The 18281-nt window shown below is 41.9% G+C and overlaps 1 protein-coding gene across 1 annotated transcript; it reads left to right on the forward strand.

Moving 5' to 3' along the window:
* The first annotated feature begins 3819 nt into the window (after nt 1-3819).
* Nucleotides 3820-18061, forward strand: LOC120438780. Its single transcript, XM_039609208.1, has 3 exons — nt 3820-4112; nt 4233-5316; nt 15941-18061. The coding sequence occupies exons 2-3, from the start codon at nt 4235-4237 to the stop codon at nt 17199-17201; spliced, it is 2343 nt and encodes a 780-aa protein (XP_039465142.1). The 5' UTR covers nt 3820-4112; nt 4233-4234; the 3' UTR covers nt 17202-18061.
* The last annotated feature ends 220 nt before the right edge of the window (nt 18062-18281 follow it).

The raw sequence follows: 18281 nt of genomic DNA on the forward strand, positions 1-18281 counted from the left end.
TACTGACAGTGGGGGTCTGCCTGTCATAAAAGGAAATAGGCAGCCATAGCTGGGGGTGGATAGGTATGTACAGAATAGGGTAAAAGCAGACAGATGTCATGAGCAATGTTTCAGTAAGATGTTGGTTTCATGAATCGTGTTTCTCATTACTGATCATGTGTCCACCATCCACTTGCACATGCTTACGTAGCACATATACATACACACACCCTAAGTATCAGCACAGGCTGGTACCGGACAGACACACACACACCTCTACACAGTCTGGACATGAGTTGCTGTTGTTGCCATATAAGGGAATCCCCAGGGTTTTATAGCATGTTTTGAAGCTCATGGGGACCACCGCCCCCCGAAGGGTGAGGCTGTATATGTGTAGGACTGAGGGACTGCCCCTCAGATCTGCTTGTTACATTGAATGATCCCCCTCTGCGCAGAATTTTGGTTTAACCCTTAGATGCACACGTGGGGTCAAAAATGACCCCATGGGTTGTTTTTCTTCAAAATCTTTAAAATGCAAAGTTGTAATATATTCATATTCCAGGTATTCCTCATAAAACATGTTTGTAACATGAGACCATTTGCATTTTTATTTATTTTTTCATTAATTTAAAAAAAATGCAGTTTTTGTATCACTACCCCACTCTTCCACAAGTGGGGTCAAAAATGACCCCAAGCAGTTCCTGTGGAATCTTCTATGAAACTTTCATTCTTAGCAACTCTGACTTACCCACTTACACTTCTGATGGATCAAGAATTATTTTTTTACACAGTAACATACATGATTTATAGTCAGGGCTGCACATAAGTGGTATGCAGGTGCGCATTTGCTGTCAAAATAAAAGACGCGTACCAGATAAGAAGTTGGAACGCTCGTTTGCGTACATTAGATGTTCTGGAGGAGGACAGACATTTGTTCAGAACTCTTAAAGATGTCGAAGAAGCAAGCTCCATAAGCAATTACTTTGGTGTTCCTCCACCGCAAAAGAAGTGCGTATTCTCTGAATTTCCAGGAATACTTTTATTTTGACAGCGAATGCGCACCTGCATACCACTTATGTGCAGCCCTGACTATAAACATATCATGTATGTTACTGTGTAAAAAAATAATTCATTTTGTGTGATTTCTATTGCTGTTATAAACCAACATTTAAAAATGTGTGCAGTTATAACAGTTTTTATATAATATTATTCCACTTGCCACAAATGCCAGTGCGATGGGGAAACAGCGACTGACACCAGTTTTATGTACTATTAATATTTATTAATATTGTGTAAAACTGTGTAAAACTTGTTCTGCTGTAGGATGCTGTGCAGAGTGGTGTGTGGCGAGCCATTTGCACTGTCCTGACACCATTATGTTTCCATTCAGGAAATAAATCTGCAATGATCAACCAGAGACTCTGTCTTCTTAAAAAAAATACAACACAACACAGAGTGGAGGAGTTTATTTGGGCCAGCCTGTTACAGCATGGTGAAGCAGAAACTGGTTACACAGTGATTTGTGTGTAGCTTTGGAGACAAGACTCAGTTTACATTGCTGATGAAACTATGCAAACATCTCTCAGGTTTTTAAACAAGAAAATTATCTGAGTAAGGACAGCATGGGAACAATGATCAGGTCTCCAGAGTGTTTCTAAACTGAGAAGTTTCACTGTGGATCCACTTCATGTGAACATCAGGTGAACTCCTCTGCTGTGGATCAGAGTTACATGTCCTCTAATTCAACAAAGCAGAGTTTGAGCAGCAGACTGTGAATGAGTCTCAGAGTCAAACACCATGAGCTCTGACAGCTGATTGGTGCTGATTACAGCTGTCAGGTGATGTTTTAGTTTCACTCATAATTAAACAACTTCAATTCAAACTGAGGAGACAAAACAGTCCAAATGTGGATTAAACATGTGATTCATGCGTCTCCAGGAATAAAGTCAGACTGTTTAAAAATCAGACTGTCAGAGAAACAGAAACATGGAGGTGTGCTCATGACAGCGTCTGATTCCTGATGTCACAGAAACTTTGGATTATTCAGCAGAGCTGATGTGGAGCTGAGATCTGCATCAACATCAATGTTACATATTAAACTGAGACAGTCACAGATATCATGTGTGAACATCATGTGATCCTAAAGTGTCTGAGTGACCATAAAAGAGCTTTAATACATACTGAGGTTGGAGTTTGCAGAGAGCTGACTGTATCAGACTGATTGCTGTTCCTAATGTTCTGTCAGTTTCTTGCTTTTTGTGTTTTGTTATTGGAAGGTCTTAAATGTCAGAGTCAGCAGGTGAGATCAGGTTTCTGTGATTCCTGATGTAGATCATGTGACCTGGTTTCTAGGTTACCTGACAGGTCAGAGGTCAGCGACTGTAACTCAGTTACTTCTGTTAATGTGAACTCACTGAGTGTTTGTGGTTTACCTCTCAGACTGACTGAAGTCCACAAGAAGATGATGATGGAGGAAGAGGAGGACAGAGCAGAGTCTGCAGGATCCAGCTGTCCGTCTGTGAGGAGTGACCGGTCCAAAGATCGAAATCCAGACTTCAGTGGTGAACCTGGACCAACGAGGTCAGAGAGCTGAACTCACTGAGTAACAGAAATAATTCTGCACTGACATTATAATCAGTGTTGATTCTGGTTGATTTTCTGTGTTTGTGAGCTGAGAGGAAACGAAAATGAATTTGTAACAAAAATCAGTTTTGTCCAGTTTTCCTGTAAAAAGCTGAACTCTAATCTAAGAGGATGTTACTGACAGGAAACAGCTGCATTATCTGCAGTCTGTGTGATCACAGCTGCTTCAATCATGTTTGTGTCTGCAGAGGTCAGAGGTCACAGTCTGCAGGGTCCAGCTGTCCGTCTGTGAGGAGTGACCGGTCCAAAGGTCTACCTCCACAGTTCAGTGGTGAACCTGGACCAACGAGGTCAGAGAGCTGTGATGACTCCTTTACATGTTTGTGTTTCCTGGATAAATCTGACCTGAAACATCCTCAGATTGTTACAAAGATTCATTAAAAAGAAAACAATGAAAGAGAAAAGATCCAAATGTTAGACTTGGTCATTTGCTGTTTGAGGACAGTGATGCTCATATCTGTGGGGAAAGTGTGACCTGAGTGGGTTCATGTTTGTCTTTAAAGAGCTGCTCTGATTCTCTTTGTGTCTGATCTGTTAAACAGTCTGAGAGGTCACACAGAGACCCAGCAGCTAAAGCCTGGATCATACTGGCTGCTGTTGATGAGACTCCATCAGGACAACACTGAACCACAGTGGTGTGGATGTAGTGGATAAATCCCACCATACTGTTCATGGAAATCAATCAGTGCAACTTTACACTGTATTACCAAAAGTACTGACTCGTCTGCCTTCAAACATGTAAACTTGAGTGACATCATACTCTGAATCCACAGCACTTAATATGATGTCAGCCAAGAGTTCAACATATAACAGCTTAAACTGTTCTAAAAAGGTTTTTCACAGGTTTAAAAGTGTTTACGGGCATTTTTAACATTTGGACTGTGCTCATGATATCAGGCTAACACAGGAGTACCCAGTTTAGTTTCATTTTGTGGCTTTTAGTTTCTACTTTTCTTTTCAATATAGGCCGTGTTAAGCATTTGTTCTTGAATGTTCATGAGAAAAAAAGCCTCAAGCTGTGAACTCAGTGATGATGAAATTACTGTAATGTTGTGAAGGATTTGACATGTAGCTGATATCAGTACAGCAGTGTACTCACTTCAGTTCCTGGGCTCAGAGCCTCATGCCAGAGATAAAGATCACAGATGCAGGAACAAACTGCAAGTCTCAGTGGGCGGAGTCAGAACTCCCCTTTGTTCGTTCCTCTTAACTCGTTCCTCTGAGCACGTTCAAACTTTTATCCACTTTGTTTTTCTTTAAGGTGGAGGTTTGAATCCAGGAGTTCATTCTGAGCTGTTGTCGTCATGCTGATCAGATTCCCAGTGAACCTGTTTAACCTGTGAGGGTTTCATGGGCTGTTTTCTAAAGAGTTGATTTGTTCTACTCAAATGAGGAAGTGGTTGGAGACGATGTGGTCAGTGCTTCAGTAGAAAGTAAAAAAAAGAAGAGACTGTTTCTTTCATTTACACCGCTCAGTCTTCATACAGAAGGTACAGTTGCATTTTTTCAGTATCATTGTTGCTTTTTTGTATATTGAACTCTGATAATGATAAATGAGGATTATATTGACTTTATACTGTGGTAATATTAGCTCTCCTTGTATACTGCAGACATGGCTGCAGCATCGGCTCTGGTGACGGAGGACAGTCTTCTTTGTCCGGTCTGTCTGAGTGTGTTCACTAAACCTGTGTCGATTCCCTGTGGACACAACTTCTGTTTGGACTGTATAACAGACTACTGGAGCACTCTGTCTGTACTGCAATGTCCACTGTGCAAAGAGAAGTTTTACACTAGGCCATTGCTTCGGGTTAACCCTGTCATTGCTGAAATGGCAGAAAAGGTTAAAAAATCTGTTCAAGAAATGTTTTTGAGTTCAGCTGAAGAAGCAGGAAATGAGGACGTGCTCTGTGATTACTGCACAGGGTCCAAGGTCAGCGCCCAGAAGTCCTGTTTAATTTGTTTAGTGTCCTACTGTCAAAAACATCTGGAGCCTCATCAGAGGATTTCAGCTTTGAAGAAACACAAGCTGATCGATCCAGTTAAGGACCTGGAGAGCAGAATATGTCGGGATCACGGTGAGCCTTTGGAGCTAATCTGCAGACTGGATCAAATGTTTCTGTGCCAGTCCTGTAAATGCGGTGACCATAAAACACATGAAACAGTGACTCTGGAGGACGAGGCTGAAATGAGGAAAACCCAGCTGAGATTAGAAAATAACACCATGGATCAGATGATCCAGGAACGTGAGCAGAAAATCCAGGAGGTTCAACAGTCAGTGAAGACCAGCAGAAGTAAAGCTGAGGAGGCATTACTGTACAGCAGGAAGGTGATGACTGCTTTGGTGGAGTACATAAAGACAGAGTTCACCAGACTGTCTGAGGCGATCGAGATGAAGCAGAAAATAAATGAGACGGAGGCAGAAAGCTTTATTAATGAGCTGGAGGGAGAAATTACACACATGAAGAAGAAGAAACTGCAGTTTCATGAAGCTTTGCTCATCAGAGACGACTTCAGGTTCCTGGAGAACGTCCTCCCTCTTACCTACAATAAACCCCAGCTGAAGGACTGGTCTGCTGTGACTGTAACCAGTGACCAGTTTATGATTCAGGAGACCCTGGCTGAGCTGGAGACAGCAGTCAGAGAACAAGTCAGCACGCTGTGTGATATAAACTTCAGAGATGGAAAAAAACAGAGGTATGATCTGAATTTTTTGATGACTTGATCCAGATACGGGTTCTCCTCGAAACACGGTGAGGTCACTCAATCAAAATCAGTCAGTCCCTTCATCTTGCAACCCCTTTTTGTATATGAACTTTTGTTTATTCAGTAAAAATAAAGAATAGTTTATCTCATATCTGAAAAATAAGTGGTAAACTTTATAAGTATTATAAAGAGGTATTACATAATAAAGGGACTGTAGAGAATTATTGTGTTTGTCTGTTAGAGAAGGAGCTCCGCTGGCTGGTTGTTAAATAGTGAAGAGGGTGGTCAGGTTTATGGACTGGTTCTTATACAGCGCTTTTCGATTTGACCACTTTAAGTGCTTTATACAACGTTCCTCTTTCACCTATTTTTACAAGCTTTGTTGTTTTTGCTACCTAAGAGCTCACTCTGATTGTAACATCGGAGAGCAACCTGCGGTTCAGATATTTTTTGGAGTCCAAATCCTTCTCTGAATTATAATCCAACACATCAATTACGATGATGATTATCATGATGATGAGGAGGAATAGAGTCAAATCCAAGTCCAACATGGATGATTTCCCCTCAGTGCTGCTGCTGAAATTTCCAACAGTGAATTTTTGGAATCCTTTGAACTGCTCATCTTGCAGGGCGCTGGAGACTGACCCAGAACGCCTTCATATTATGGTTTCAATGTTTTTACTGTATGAGTAGTCTGTTAAATTAAGTAATCTACGTGTATTTGTTGATGAGTGCCTACCTTTTATGAAACCAGTTTGGTCAGGATGAATTAAAAGGGGGGTTGTTTTCTCTAATCTCTTTGAGAGAGCTTTGCAGATTATTTTAAGGTCTACATTAATAAGAGATATTGGACGATAGCTTGAGGCAAATACAGGGTCTTTGCCTGGTTTTAGTAAGAGACTGATATTTGCAGAGTTCATATTTGGTGGTAGTCTACCATTTTCTTTGGTTTCCTGCAACATTCTGTAAAAAACTGGTGCCAGAATCGTCCAGAATTCTTTGTAGAATTCTGCAGGAAAGCCGTCTGGACCTGGAGCCTTATTATTGGGCATACTTATCAGGGCTTCCTGGAGTTCACCTGGCGTCAGTGGCGAATCCAGTGCCATTGCTTGGGTGTCTAATAATTTTGGAAGAGTTATGTTGTCCAGAAACTGATCAATTTCGTTTTTAGATGGGTTTATTTGTGGTGTATATAAAGTTTCATAGAAATCCCTAAAAAGTTTTGTTTATTTTTTTAAGATCATATATTGTATTCCCAGATAAATCTTTAACAGCACATATGGTTGTTTTTTCTTTATTGATTTTTAACTGGTTAGCAAGAAATTGTCCGGATTTGTTACCGTGTTCATAATTTTGCAGGCAAAGTCTTTGTACTAAGAATTTAGTCTTTTTATTAATAATTTCATTTAATTCTAGTACTGTGAAATTAATATTTTTATGTATTAGAATTGCTACTCCTCTTTGTCTAGAATTATAACAGGCTGAGAACACATCAGGAAACTCAGGTGTTTTAAGTTTATTCAAACCTGTGACAGGCATGTAGGTTTCTTGTAATAAAACAACGTCTGCCTGTAGTTTTTTAAGTTGGTTAAGTATTTTTAAGCTTTTTTCCCTAGAGCCAGCTCCATGCACATTCCATGAGACAAACCTTAGCGTGCCCATAGTTGTGTGTTTGTGGCTAATGACATACGCTGTGTGTCTTGCTTAGACGGGTGAGGAAAATGGAAACACATCATATTTTTTTGTAAATAAAGAGAAGAAAATGCGCAGCGAGAAGCTCCATAGGTCTGACTATGTGTGTGCATAATAACTAATATGAGCAAATGTGTGCGTGTGTCCTATATCTGTGTGCGCTGTGTGGCTGTTGTAAATGTGTTGCCTTTAAACGCATGTGTGTGCGTGATCGTGCAGAGTGAGCATGTAGAGATAGAGGGTGTTGTTTGTGGATGGATAGGGAAACAGGCGATCGCCGCAGTGATGGAAAAGAGAGGCAAGGAAACCAAAGAGCAAGGTGAGCGACAAGAGAGAGAAAGAGGGAGAAAAGAAATAAAAATGGAAACATTCCAATTAAGGCATTGGCGGAGAGTGACGGTGACGTTATACTAGATTAGCAAACTGATATTACAAAGTTAAACAGATGTTAATGCAAGAGAGTGTGAGCGAAAAGAATAATGTAGCGGATTCTTATCTGGTGTGCGGTCAATACAGCCATGGAGTGGTGCCGGGGTCGCGGTAGAGCTGTCTGTCCACGTAGAGCTGGTCCACGGCGATGACAGCCCGGGAGCCTTTCTGGATAAAACTACGTCGGACTGGGAAGAGGACCCTGCGTCGTTCTAGGATCTCTCTGGGGAACTGGTCGTTCACGCTGAAGTCCGTTCCTTTCAGCTCTCTGCTGCGACTCTTCACCTGCTCTTTCTGCTTAAAGTGGCCGAATTTGGCAACAATAGGACGCGGTCTCCCGCTTCCTGTCTTCGAAGCCCCGATGCGATGCACTCTTTCAAACCCTATGTTTTTCACCGTGTCCTCCGGCAGCTTCAGGTGGGTTTTAATAAAGCTTCTCACAGTCGTTTCCGGGTCCTCTCCGGCAGACTCTGGAATGCCAGAAAACACAAGATTATCTCTCATGCTACGGGCTTGTAGATCGATAACGGTCTCTTTTATTTTTTTATTTTCTATGTTTAATTGGGTCACATTTTCGGTTAGAGATTTGACCGAGTCCCGTAGCGTGGCATTTTCCGCAGCAAGTGTTTCCACCTGCTGCTGGCTGAATTCCAGGAATTCTCTCAGAGATTTAAATTCCCGGTGTAAGATCTCCACCAGGGACAGCCTAGCATCAAAACTGGACAATCGCTTATCGATTGACTCCAGGATGTCTATGATGTCTTTGCCGGCAGGCGATTTTGTGCCGGGGGAGTCTGCCGGGCGACATCTTTTAGATGACGACGTCTCAACTTTGGCCGGGGAAGACGCACTCTGAGCCTTCTTCATGACCAGGTGGTGGAAGCACCGGTCGATGTAATCTTGGAGAGCGTCCAAACTCTCCATGATAGAACAGATGTTGTTAGTTATATGACAATTGATTAGTATATTTGGTAATACTGAAGCTTAAAGAAACTTTGTTCAATTCTAAACTACCATTCGCTTTAATTTTCCGCCAAAATCTCCGGCGTCTGACGTCAGTTACAACATGAGTCGCTTACCTTACCTTGTTCGTCACTTCCGTCACTTACCTCCTCCCCGTCCTCACTTACCTCCTCCCCGTCTTGCGGGGTCTTGCGGTCCGATATGGCACAGTTCCCAAACCAGACAGTGATACAGCCACTCAGGATACTCTCGATAGTTCCTCTATAGAAGGTGGTCAGGATCGGTGGTGGAAGCTGGGCCCTTCTCAGTCTTCTCAGAAAGAAGAGACGCTGAGATTGAAGAGTTCACTTGGATGAGTGACGAAATGTTTCTCCCACTGAAAACTCTACAGGGAGTGCAGAATTATTAGGCAAATGAGTATTTTGTCCACATCATCCTCTTCATGCATGTTGTCTTACTCCAAGCTTGGAAAAGATGGCGCCGGTGTGTGTGGCTTGCCGTCTGTCACTGCCAGTGTTATGTTTGTTTGTTTTGATTTTATTGACTATTGTAATAAATGCCAACTCTCTCTTGGTGTATGATCGCCTAACCCTATTGGATCTCCGACCTTCTGCCAAAGGCTGGGCAAAGTGGAACCAAGCTGGACATAAAACTTTGCCCCCGCTAATATCGGAGATCCCGGCTCACCTGTGCCGTGTTCCAGATCCACCACTCCGGCATAAGTGCCGTCGCCGGGGTCGCCGGGGTCGCCGGGCTGGCTTCCTGGTGAAGCTGAAAGCTTCTTTAAGGTATTCTCTTAAGCCCTTATCCAGAAAACAAGGAGCGGTGCCAAACCTCCGTTTCTCTCGGCGATCGTTGGATCCTGTCTGTACCTGGCTGGTACCTGTCCTCGGCCTGGATGGGACGTCCCAGTCCCGAAAACCCTGCTCTCCTCGTCCCCGCCGGCGTGGTGTGAATCTGCGGAACCTGCGGCCTCTGTGTCGGGCTTCTGGGGACGGCTAGCGGCGGGATCCGCCGCTCACCGCCAGGATTGGCCTGGTAAATGCTAGGTCCCTAGCGAATAAAGCGTTTATTCTGAAGGATTTTTTCACATCCCGAGGACTGGATTTTCTCTGTGTGTGCGAGGCGTGGCTGGCGCCGGTGAGTGCAGCATCTTCTCAGATCTTCTACCTGGCGATTGCTGCTATTTTAATTCCCGCGTATGTTGGGCGAGGAGGAGGAATAGCTACGATCTTTAAAAGTCATTTTAAATGTAAGCAGCTATCAACCCCGTCGTTCACCAGCTTTGAACTGTCTGTGTTTGAGTTGGGCTGCTCTCACACAGTGTTGTGTGTGGTGGTTTATCGGCCTCCAAAATACAATAAGGACTTTGTGGGTGATTTTGCTGACTTCTTGGCTGAATTCATGCCAAAATATGATCGTGTTCTTATTGTTGGGGATTTTAATATTCACGTGTGTTGTCCTGATATGCCCATGGCGAAGGGCTTTTTAAACCTTATTGATTCGTTTAATCTGGTGCAATGTGTGACAGGTCCCACACATGAACGTGGACACACACTTGATCTTGTTTTATCTCATGGCTTTTCTGTTTTTAACATAGAGATTTGTGATGCTGTGTTTTCTGACCACAGTCCTGTGATGTTTGAAGTTCCTCTTGCCTGTGCCACAGTTAAACCTCGCGCTGCTGCTCAGCGCTGTCGTGTTTTTAACTCCTCCAGTGCTGAACACTTTTCAACAGTCTTTGACCACATCTGTCAGATCCCGGATTTTTTGTGCAGCCAGACTGAGGAACTGAGCTCATGGTTTTATTCCACCTGTCGGACTGCTTTGGACACTGTGGCTCCATTAAAAACCAGGCTGCCTAAAACTAAATCTGAGCCCTGGCTGAACAACATGACCCGAGCTGTCAGATGCGATTGCCGTCGAGCTGAGCGCAAGTGGAAAAAGGACAAACTACAGGTGTCATTCCAGATGCTGAAGGACTGTTGGCGTCAATATCAAAGAACTGTAAAAGATGCCAAAAGAAAACACTTATCTGACATTATTTTGTCAAACTGCCACAACCCTCGTGTTTTATTTAAAACTATTAACTCTGTTCTTAGTGCACCATATACTGACTGTATCGAGCCCTCATCAGAAGCCTGTGAAAATTTTTTACACTTTTTTATTGAGAAGGTCTCCTCTACAAGGGCTCAAATCTGTCCTTGTGCTCATGACCTCTCAGTCTCTGTTTCCTGCTCTGCTGTCTTTGACAGGTTTGAGCCTGTGACTCTGTCCTTTCTAAAGGAGACTGTTGGTCGTCTTAAACCTGCAGGGTCTCCAAATGATGCTGTCCCTCCTCGACTTTTAAAAGAGGTGTTACCTACAGTTGGTCCTTTGGTTCTTGAGCTGGTAAACCATAGTCTGATGTCAGGCGTTGTCCCTAAAGATTTTAAGCATGCAGTAGTCAAACCCTGATTAAAAACCTGCTCTTGATCCTACGGTTCTTGCAAATTACAGGCCTATCTCCCAACTACCTTTTCTTTCTAAAATTCTTGAAAAGGTAGTTTACAGCCAAATAATGGCCTTCCTGGAAAAGCAAAATGTGTTAGAGGTTTTCCAATCTGGTTTTAAACCCTTTCATAGCACTGAATCAGCCCTTTTAAAAGTTTTTAATGACATATTTTTAGCAACTGATGCTGGGGACTGTGTTGTTCTTGTGCTTTTAGATTTGACAGCTGCGTTTGATACTGTGGATCATGCCATTTTATTCTCTCGTTTGGAGCACTGGGTGGGCATTAGGGGCACAGCACTGGAGTGGTTTAGGTCCTACTTGGCGGGGCAAACTTTTTGTGTCAGTCTCGGTGACTATGTGTCGTCCTCCGCTCCTCTCTTGTGTGGTGTCCCACAGGGCTCAGTTCTAGGCCCCCTCCTCTTCTCTTTATATCTGCTTCCTCTTGGTTCTGTACTGAGAAAGCACGGCATTGCTTTCCAGTTTTATGCTGATGACTGTCAGATCTATGTCCCTCTAAAGAAAAAAGGCAGATACCTTACACAGCCATTACTTCAGTGTCTCGACGACATTAAGGCTTGGATGTCTGTTAACTTTTTAAAATTCAATGATAAAAAGACAGAGGTGATGGTTTTTGGTAGCCCCACTGAGACCCCCAATGTGTATGTAGATTCCTTGGCCCAGTATGTTAAGCCAACTGTCACAAACCTGGGGGTCAAAGTGGACTGTGATCTGAAGTTTGAAAATCAGATTAAGGCAGTGGTAAAATCTAGCTTCTTTCACCTGAGGCAGTTGGCAAAAATAAAGCCAATTCTTTCACGGCAGCACTTTGAGACAGTGATCCACGCCTTTGTTAGCACTCGGCTGGATTACTGTAATGCACTTTATATTGGGGTCAGTGCATCATATATTAGCTATCTACAGAGGGTGCAAAATGCCGCAGCTCGTCTTTTAACTGGCACTCGAAAGTTTGAGCACATTTCCCCTGTTTTAGCTTCACTTCACTGGCTGCCTATTTCTTTTAGGATTCATTTTAAAATTCTTTTATTTGCTTTTAAAGCTCTCCATGGCCTCGCCCCATCTTATCTCTCTGAGCTGCTACAGCCTTATACACCCACCCGCTCTCTCAGGTCAGCTGATCAGCTGCTCCTGAATGTACCCAGGACTGGGCGTAAACTTAGAGGAGATCGTGCTTTTGCTGTAGCAGCTCCAAAACTGTGGAACGAGCTTCCTTTAGAGATTAGACAGGCCACTTCTTTACCTGTTTTTAAGTCACTCTTGAAAACCCACCTCTTTACCCTGGCCTTTGACACCACGTGAGATGTTGGTTTTTATTTTTATTTTTATTTTATTTTTATTTCAGTTGTTTTTAGGTGATTCGATGCTGTTTAATCTTGTTTTTTATTTTAATATAGGGCTGTTTTAATTTTATTTATTATGTGTTTTATCTATTTATCTTTGCTGTTTTCTGTTATTCAATTGTTTTAATGTATTTTCTGTACAGCACTTTGTTCCTGTGCTGGGTATTTTAAAGTGCTTTATAAATAAAACTGGATTGGATTGGATTGGAAGCTGTATAGGCTCGAAAGCCTAGTACCAATTAAGCATATTAGGTGATGTGCATCTCTGTAATGAGAAGGGGTGTGGTCTAATGACATCAACACCCAATATCAGGTGTGCATAATTATTAGGCAACCTCGTTTCCTTTGGCAAAATGGGTCAAAAGAAGGACTTGACAGGCTCAGAAAAGTCAAAAATAGTGAGATATCTTGCAGAGGGATGCAGCAGTCTTAAAATTGCAAAGCTTCTGAAGCGTGATCATCGAACAATCAAGCGTTTCATTCAAAATAGTCAACAGGGTCGCAAAAAGCGTGTGGAAAAACCAAGGCGCAAAATAACTGCCCATGAACTGAGAAAAGTCAAGCGTGCAGCTGCCAAGATGCCACTTGCCACCAGTTTGGCCATATTTCAGAGCTGCAACATCACTGGGTGCCCAAAAGCACAAGGTGTGCAATACTCAGAGACATGGGCAAGGTAAGAAAGGCTGAAAGGCGACCACCACTGAACAAGACACACAAGCTGAAACGTCAAGACTGGGCCAAGAAATATCTCAAGACTGATTTTTCTAAGGTTTTATGGACTGATGAAATGAGAGTGAGTCTTGATGGGCCAGATGGATGGGCCCGTGGCTGGATTGGTAAAGGGCAGAGAGCTCCAGTCCGACTCAGATGCCAGCAAGGTGGAGGTGGAGTACTGGTTTGGGCTGGTATCATCAAAGATGAGCTTGTGGGGCCTTTTCGAGTTGAGGATGGAGTCAAGCTCAACTCCCAGTCCTACTGCCAGTTTCTGGAAGACACCTTCTTCAAGCAGTGGTACAGGGACGAAGTCTGCATCCTTCAAGAAAAACATGATTTTCATGCAGGACAATGCTCCATCACACGCGTCCAAGTACTCCACAGCGTGGCTGGCAAGAAAGGGTATAAAAGAAAGAAAAACTAATGACATGGCCTCCTTGTTCACCTGATCTGAACCCCATTGAGAACCTGTGGTCCATCAAATGTGAGATTTACAAGGAGGGAAAACAGTACACCTCTCTGAACAGTGTCTGGGAGGCTGTGGTTGCTGCTGCACGCAATGTTGATGGTGAACAGATCAAAACACTGACAGAATCCATGGATGGCAGGCTTTTGAGTGTCCTTGCAAAGAAAGGTGGCTATATTGGTCGCTGATTTGTTTTGTTTTGTTTTGTTTTGAATGTTAGAAATGTATATTTGTGAATGTGGAGATGTTATATTGGTTTCACTGGTAAAAATAAATAATTGAAATGGGTATATATTTGTTTTTTGTTAAGTTGCCTAATAATTATGCACAGTAATAGTCACCTGCACACACAGATGTCCCCCTAAAATAGCTAAAACTAAAAAAAAAAAAAAAAAAACTACTTCCAAAAACATTCAGCTTTGATATTAATGAGTTTTTTGGGTTCATTGAGAACATGGTTGTTGTTTAATAATAAAATTATTCCTCAAAAATACAACTTGCCTAATAATTCTGCACTCCCTGTATGTCAAGGTGAACAGAATCAACTTTGGGTAATAAATCTATGTTTGAATATCAGTTTCTCTTTGAATAAGTAGATAGTGAAGATGATTGATCTCTAACTCAGTCTAAGGAGCCTGGAAAGTTGAGTTCAGTTTGGAACTGAAGAAGCTTCACAGATGAGAGGAAAAACGTCTTCAAGCAACTTAAACAAGTCCAGATGCTTTTATTTCCAAGCTTCTTAGACTACGATGACCCTGATGACTGAGAACCTTGACAGACAGTGATCAAAACTTGACCGCTTGAGCGGTCAGCAAAACTTGACTTCCACCATCACCTACTCACTCAAAAATTATCTCTGTAAGCAAACAGTTGATATAACAGTCACTACTACTACTACCACCACCAACACCATGTGACCAAAAGCTACGCCTATCCACCAGAGACACTTTACCCTACTGGTGTCAGAGGGGCCGATGACGCGATATGGCAGCCTCGCTTCTGTCACTCTGTCCCAGGGCAGCTGTGGCTACTACTGTAGCTGCCTCCACCAGTGTGTGAATGTGAGAGTGAATGAATAGTGGAATTGTAAAGCGCTTTGGGTGCCTTGAAAACCGCTATAGAAATCCAATCCATTATTATTATTACTACACATCATTTATGGATGTCTGTGTTTGTTTTCTTTGCATGTTGGAGGGTTGTTACCACCATCTGGTGAGAAATTTATGTTAATATCACCTTCAGTTTATGAACTATAGACTCTTCAGTTTGCATGTATTTAATGTTAAATTGTGTTTTCTTGAGTTAATGTGTATTATTTTAGTTTTACATCATGAGGTGAAAAGATGTTCACTGGTGTTTAAATTAATAAATCAGTGTTTGAATATTAGTTTCTCTAGACAGTGAAGCCGAGTGATCTCTGACTCAGTTTCCTGTGAAACAAAGGTGCGACCTAAAATAGATTATTTATTGATTTCTAACAAGCGGAGAGGAAAACTTGTTGAACACTGACAGGATGGCGGGGGTGATGGATATTAAAGTTTTGATTTATTTGTTATCGCTTTGTTTATGTGAAGGTCAACCATTTTTTCTGTTTTCATATTTTATTCAGTTTTGTTATTGAAGCTTCCCTGTGATTTACCTGTTCATTTTATATTCCTTCTGACACGAATAACATGCAGTATTACTATTATTAAACTTAATAACATGTCTGGCTTCATCTGGTTTCTGTATTCTGTATTTGTCTCCACATACATTGTTGTGTCTGCAGATTTTATTTCATTTATAATGTCACAGTATTTGTAAAAAAAAATAAAGTCTGAGCTGTACAGCAGCTGCATTACAGACATCAGTACTCATAAAGACTTCTGCACTCACTCTGCCCTCTGTTACGAACTTGTGTTTTCATGTGTTTGTTCTGGGCAGGTATTATCTGTTTATGTTAATTCAGCTGTGCCAGGGCTCTGCTCCGATTGGTGCGTGGATACACCGGCCCGACGCGACTGGTTCCAGCTGGAGGACCCGCCCATTAAAAGGAGGCTGGAGCGCTACGGCTTGAGAGGTCCTCGCGTCTCTCCTCATTACCCAGCAGCGTAACTGTGGCAGCCGCTGGCTGCAGTGCGGCTTGAAAGTGTTGGACTTGGAGTGGGTAGGGGTGAGCTGCCGTTTCTTTTGATCACCCGTTTTTTCTCCTGTTTTGAATTAGTTAAGGAGGTCAGACTCTGTCTTTACTTTTGACTTTGTTTTGGTAAGGTCAGGGGTGCGGGATTTGTGTAGATTTGTTTTGTTTATTATTTTGGCCTTGGCTCACCCTGAAGTGTTGACACTCCCGTTTTGTTGTTCCTCTTTTATTTATCACTTTGTAAATAAATCACTATAACGAACGGATTTGTTTCCTGTGGCTGCTTGGGTCTTGGGGGGGAAGCGAGTGCCTCGCTCATGTTATGGCCTGGCCCTAGACGGGTCGTAACACCTCTGATTGAAATTCTGCTTTTTCTCCAGGACGAGTCACATCTCACTGAAAGACATCATCTTAAACAGTTTTCCCATCAGCTCAGGACCTCCTGTTGTCTACCAGCTGAGACCAAAAAAACAGAAGATTGGATCTCTGACCAGAATGACTGTTGGAGAAAAAAGTTCATACAGGCCAAATAAAACCATCTTACTTGTTGGAGAAACAGGAGCAGGAAAATCTTCTCTGATCAACGCTCTGGTCAACTACACCATGGGAGTGAAGTGGGAGGATGGAGTCTGGTTTCAGATCATAGAGGAGGAGAAGAAGAGTCAAATAGAAGGACAGACATCAGATGTGATCGTGTACGAGATCTTTGGCTTTGAAGATAAAACTCTGCCCTACTCTCTGACCATCATCAATATTCCTAGATATGGAGACACCAGAGGGACTGAACATGATGACATCATCAGTCAGAGATTATTAGACTTGTTTCGATCAGAGGATGGAGTTCATGAAATTAGTGCAGTGGGTTTGGTGATGAAGGCGACTGATTGTCGACTGAGTGACCGACTGCTGTATATCTTTGATTCAGTGATGTCTCTGTTTGGAAAGGACATGGAGAAAAACATTGTAGCTCTGATGACACACTCAAATGGAAGAAGACCTAGAAACTCTCTTCAAGTTCTAGAAGTTGCAAACATTAAATGTGCCAAAAATGAGAAGAATCAGCCTGTTCACTTCCTGTTTGATAACCAACAGCATGAAGATCGAACAGAAGAAAATGAATATTTAAAACATTCATGGGAACTTACACAGGAAAACATTAATCAGTTGTCAGACTTCATGAGAAATTGTAGTTCTAAAAACCTGAAGAACACAGTCGAAGTGTTAAATGAAAGAATCGGACTGAAAGCCTGCATCAAAAACCTGCAAGAGAGAATTGAGTATATTCAACTGAAACAGACAGAAATCAGACAGATGCGAGAAGCTCTGAAGAAACAGACAAATTACAGAAATAAAACTGAAAGTGAGAAAATGTTGAGTCTTTTGGAAAATCTTGATAAGGAAATGAAACAGCTGACAGTAGAGAATTCCCAGTTCCTGGACGAGTCCTACCAACATGTTGTCAGACTGGAGCAGATTGCTCTGAAAGCTGAATCAGCATCCACTATTGTCCACTTGGACTTCCTGATTGAGAAGATGAAGCAGAAAGGAGACACAGAGAAGGTCCAGAAACTGGAGGAGATGAAAAGAGTGGAGGAAAAAAACAGAGCAGCATATTGGTACAAGTTTACTCAAACATCATGAGCTATCAAAAACATTGGTAGATCCTCGGCCTGGTATAAATGAAACATGTATAGAAGCATCAGGCAGCTGTGTAGATGGCTTTTTTACAGATACAGCTCTATGCTACATGTTCAGATATACACCATGTTTTTTTGTTTAGCTGACAGATGGCTTATTACCATTTAAAAAAGCCTATTAGAAATTAATTACTTATTGATTATTGATCAGCACTGACATCTCTACTTAGAGAGCAGGTAGTTTGTTTAGCAGTGTTTTGGTCCTAAGGAGAAGTTACTGTGGCTCAGTGTTTGTTTTATACATCTGACATCAAATCTGTACCAAATACAACATGTGCCTCCACGTGCTTTGGTGATGCCTGAAGAAAAAAGTCGATTACTTCCAAATTTATTTTCGTCTCAATAAAAAAATTTTTATTTAAAAATCCCCCAAATATGTGAGAAATGTCATTGAATTCACAGAATATAAACATAGCAGAAAAATATAAAAACATGAAAATGATTAATCAGTGAAAGATGATGACCTTTCCTTCAAAGGTCTCATGTACAGAGCTTTTAATCATGTCGTAATATTATTTTGTATTTTTATGGCGGCTGATAGATAATTTAATGCAAGGGATTGATTTGTGATGCGGACATAAGGTCCTCCTTCTAAGACGGGAACATCATGTATGTTTTCATATTTTATCCAGTTATTAAAAAAAATATAAATTCTTATTTATAGAAAATACTTTGAGTTATTGATTTTTCTTTATTAATATACATGCATTTCACACAGATATTTGTACTTATGTATCAGCACATGACTAATATTACGACATAGACCCCACAGTGAGTTATTATGCAGAGCAGAACAGGTCTGAGCTGCCAGCTTTGCTGTAAATGCGGTGAGGATGCCCCCTGCTGTTTGATGATCAGTACAACAGTCTGTGAGAACAGCTCCCTGCCCCTCTGATGTCACAAACTAAACTCTGTGTTCTCCACAAGTACATGTGTTTCTTTCACGTTATTCTAATGTTGTTCTAATGTTGTCAGTGTGAGCTTTATTCTGCTTCTCCTCTCATGGTGGCTCAGTAAAGTGGTT

The sequence above is a fragment of the Oreochromis aureus genome, linkage group 3, assembly GCF_013358895.1.
Source record: "Oreochromis aureus strain Israel breed Guangdong linkage group 3, ZZ_aureus, whole genome shotgun sequence".
Taxonomy (NCBI): Eukaryota; Metazoa; Chordata; class Actinopteri; order Cichliformes; family Cichlidae; genus Oreochromis; species Oreochromis aureus.

What these genes read in the sequence shown, in the direction of transcription:
- LOC120438780 (XM_039609208.1), top strand. Translation starts at nt 4,235, where the DNA reads ATGGCTGCAGCATCGGCTCTGGTGACGGAGGACAGTCTTCTTTGTCCG. An exon ending in AGAGATGGAAAAAAACAGAG is followed by an intron (nt 5,317 to 15,940) that starts GTATGATCTGAA and finishes CTTTTTCTCCAG; the next exon opens with GACGAGTCACATCTCACTGA.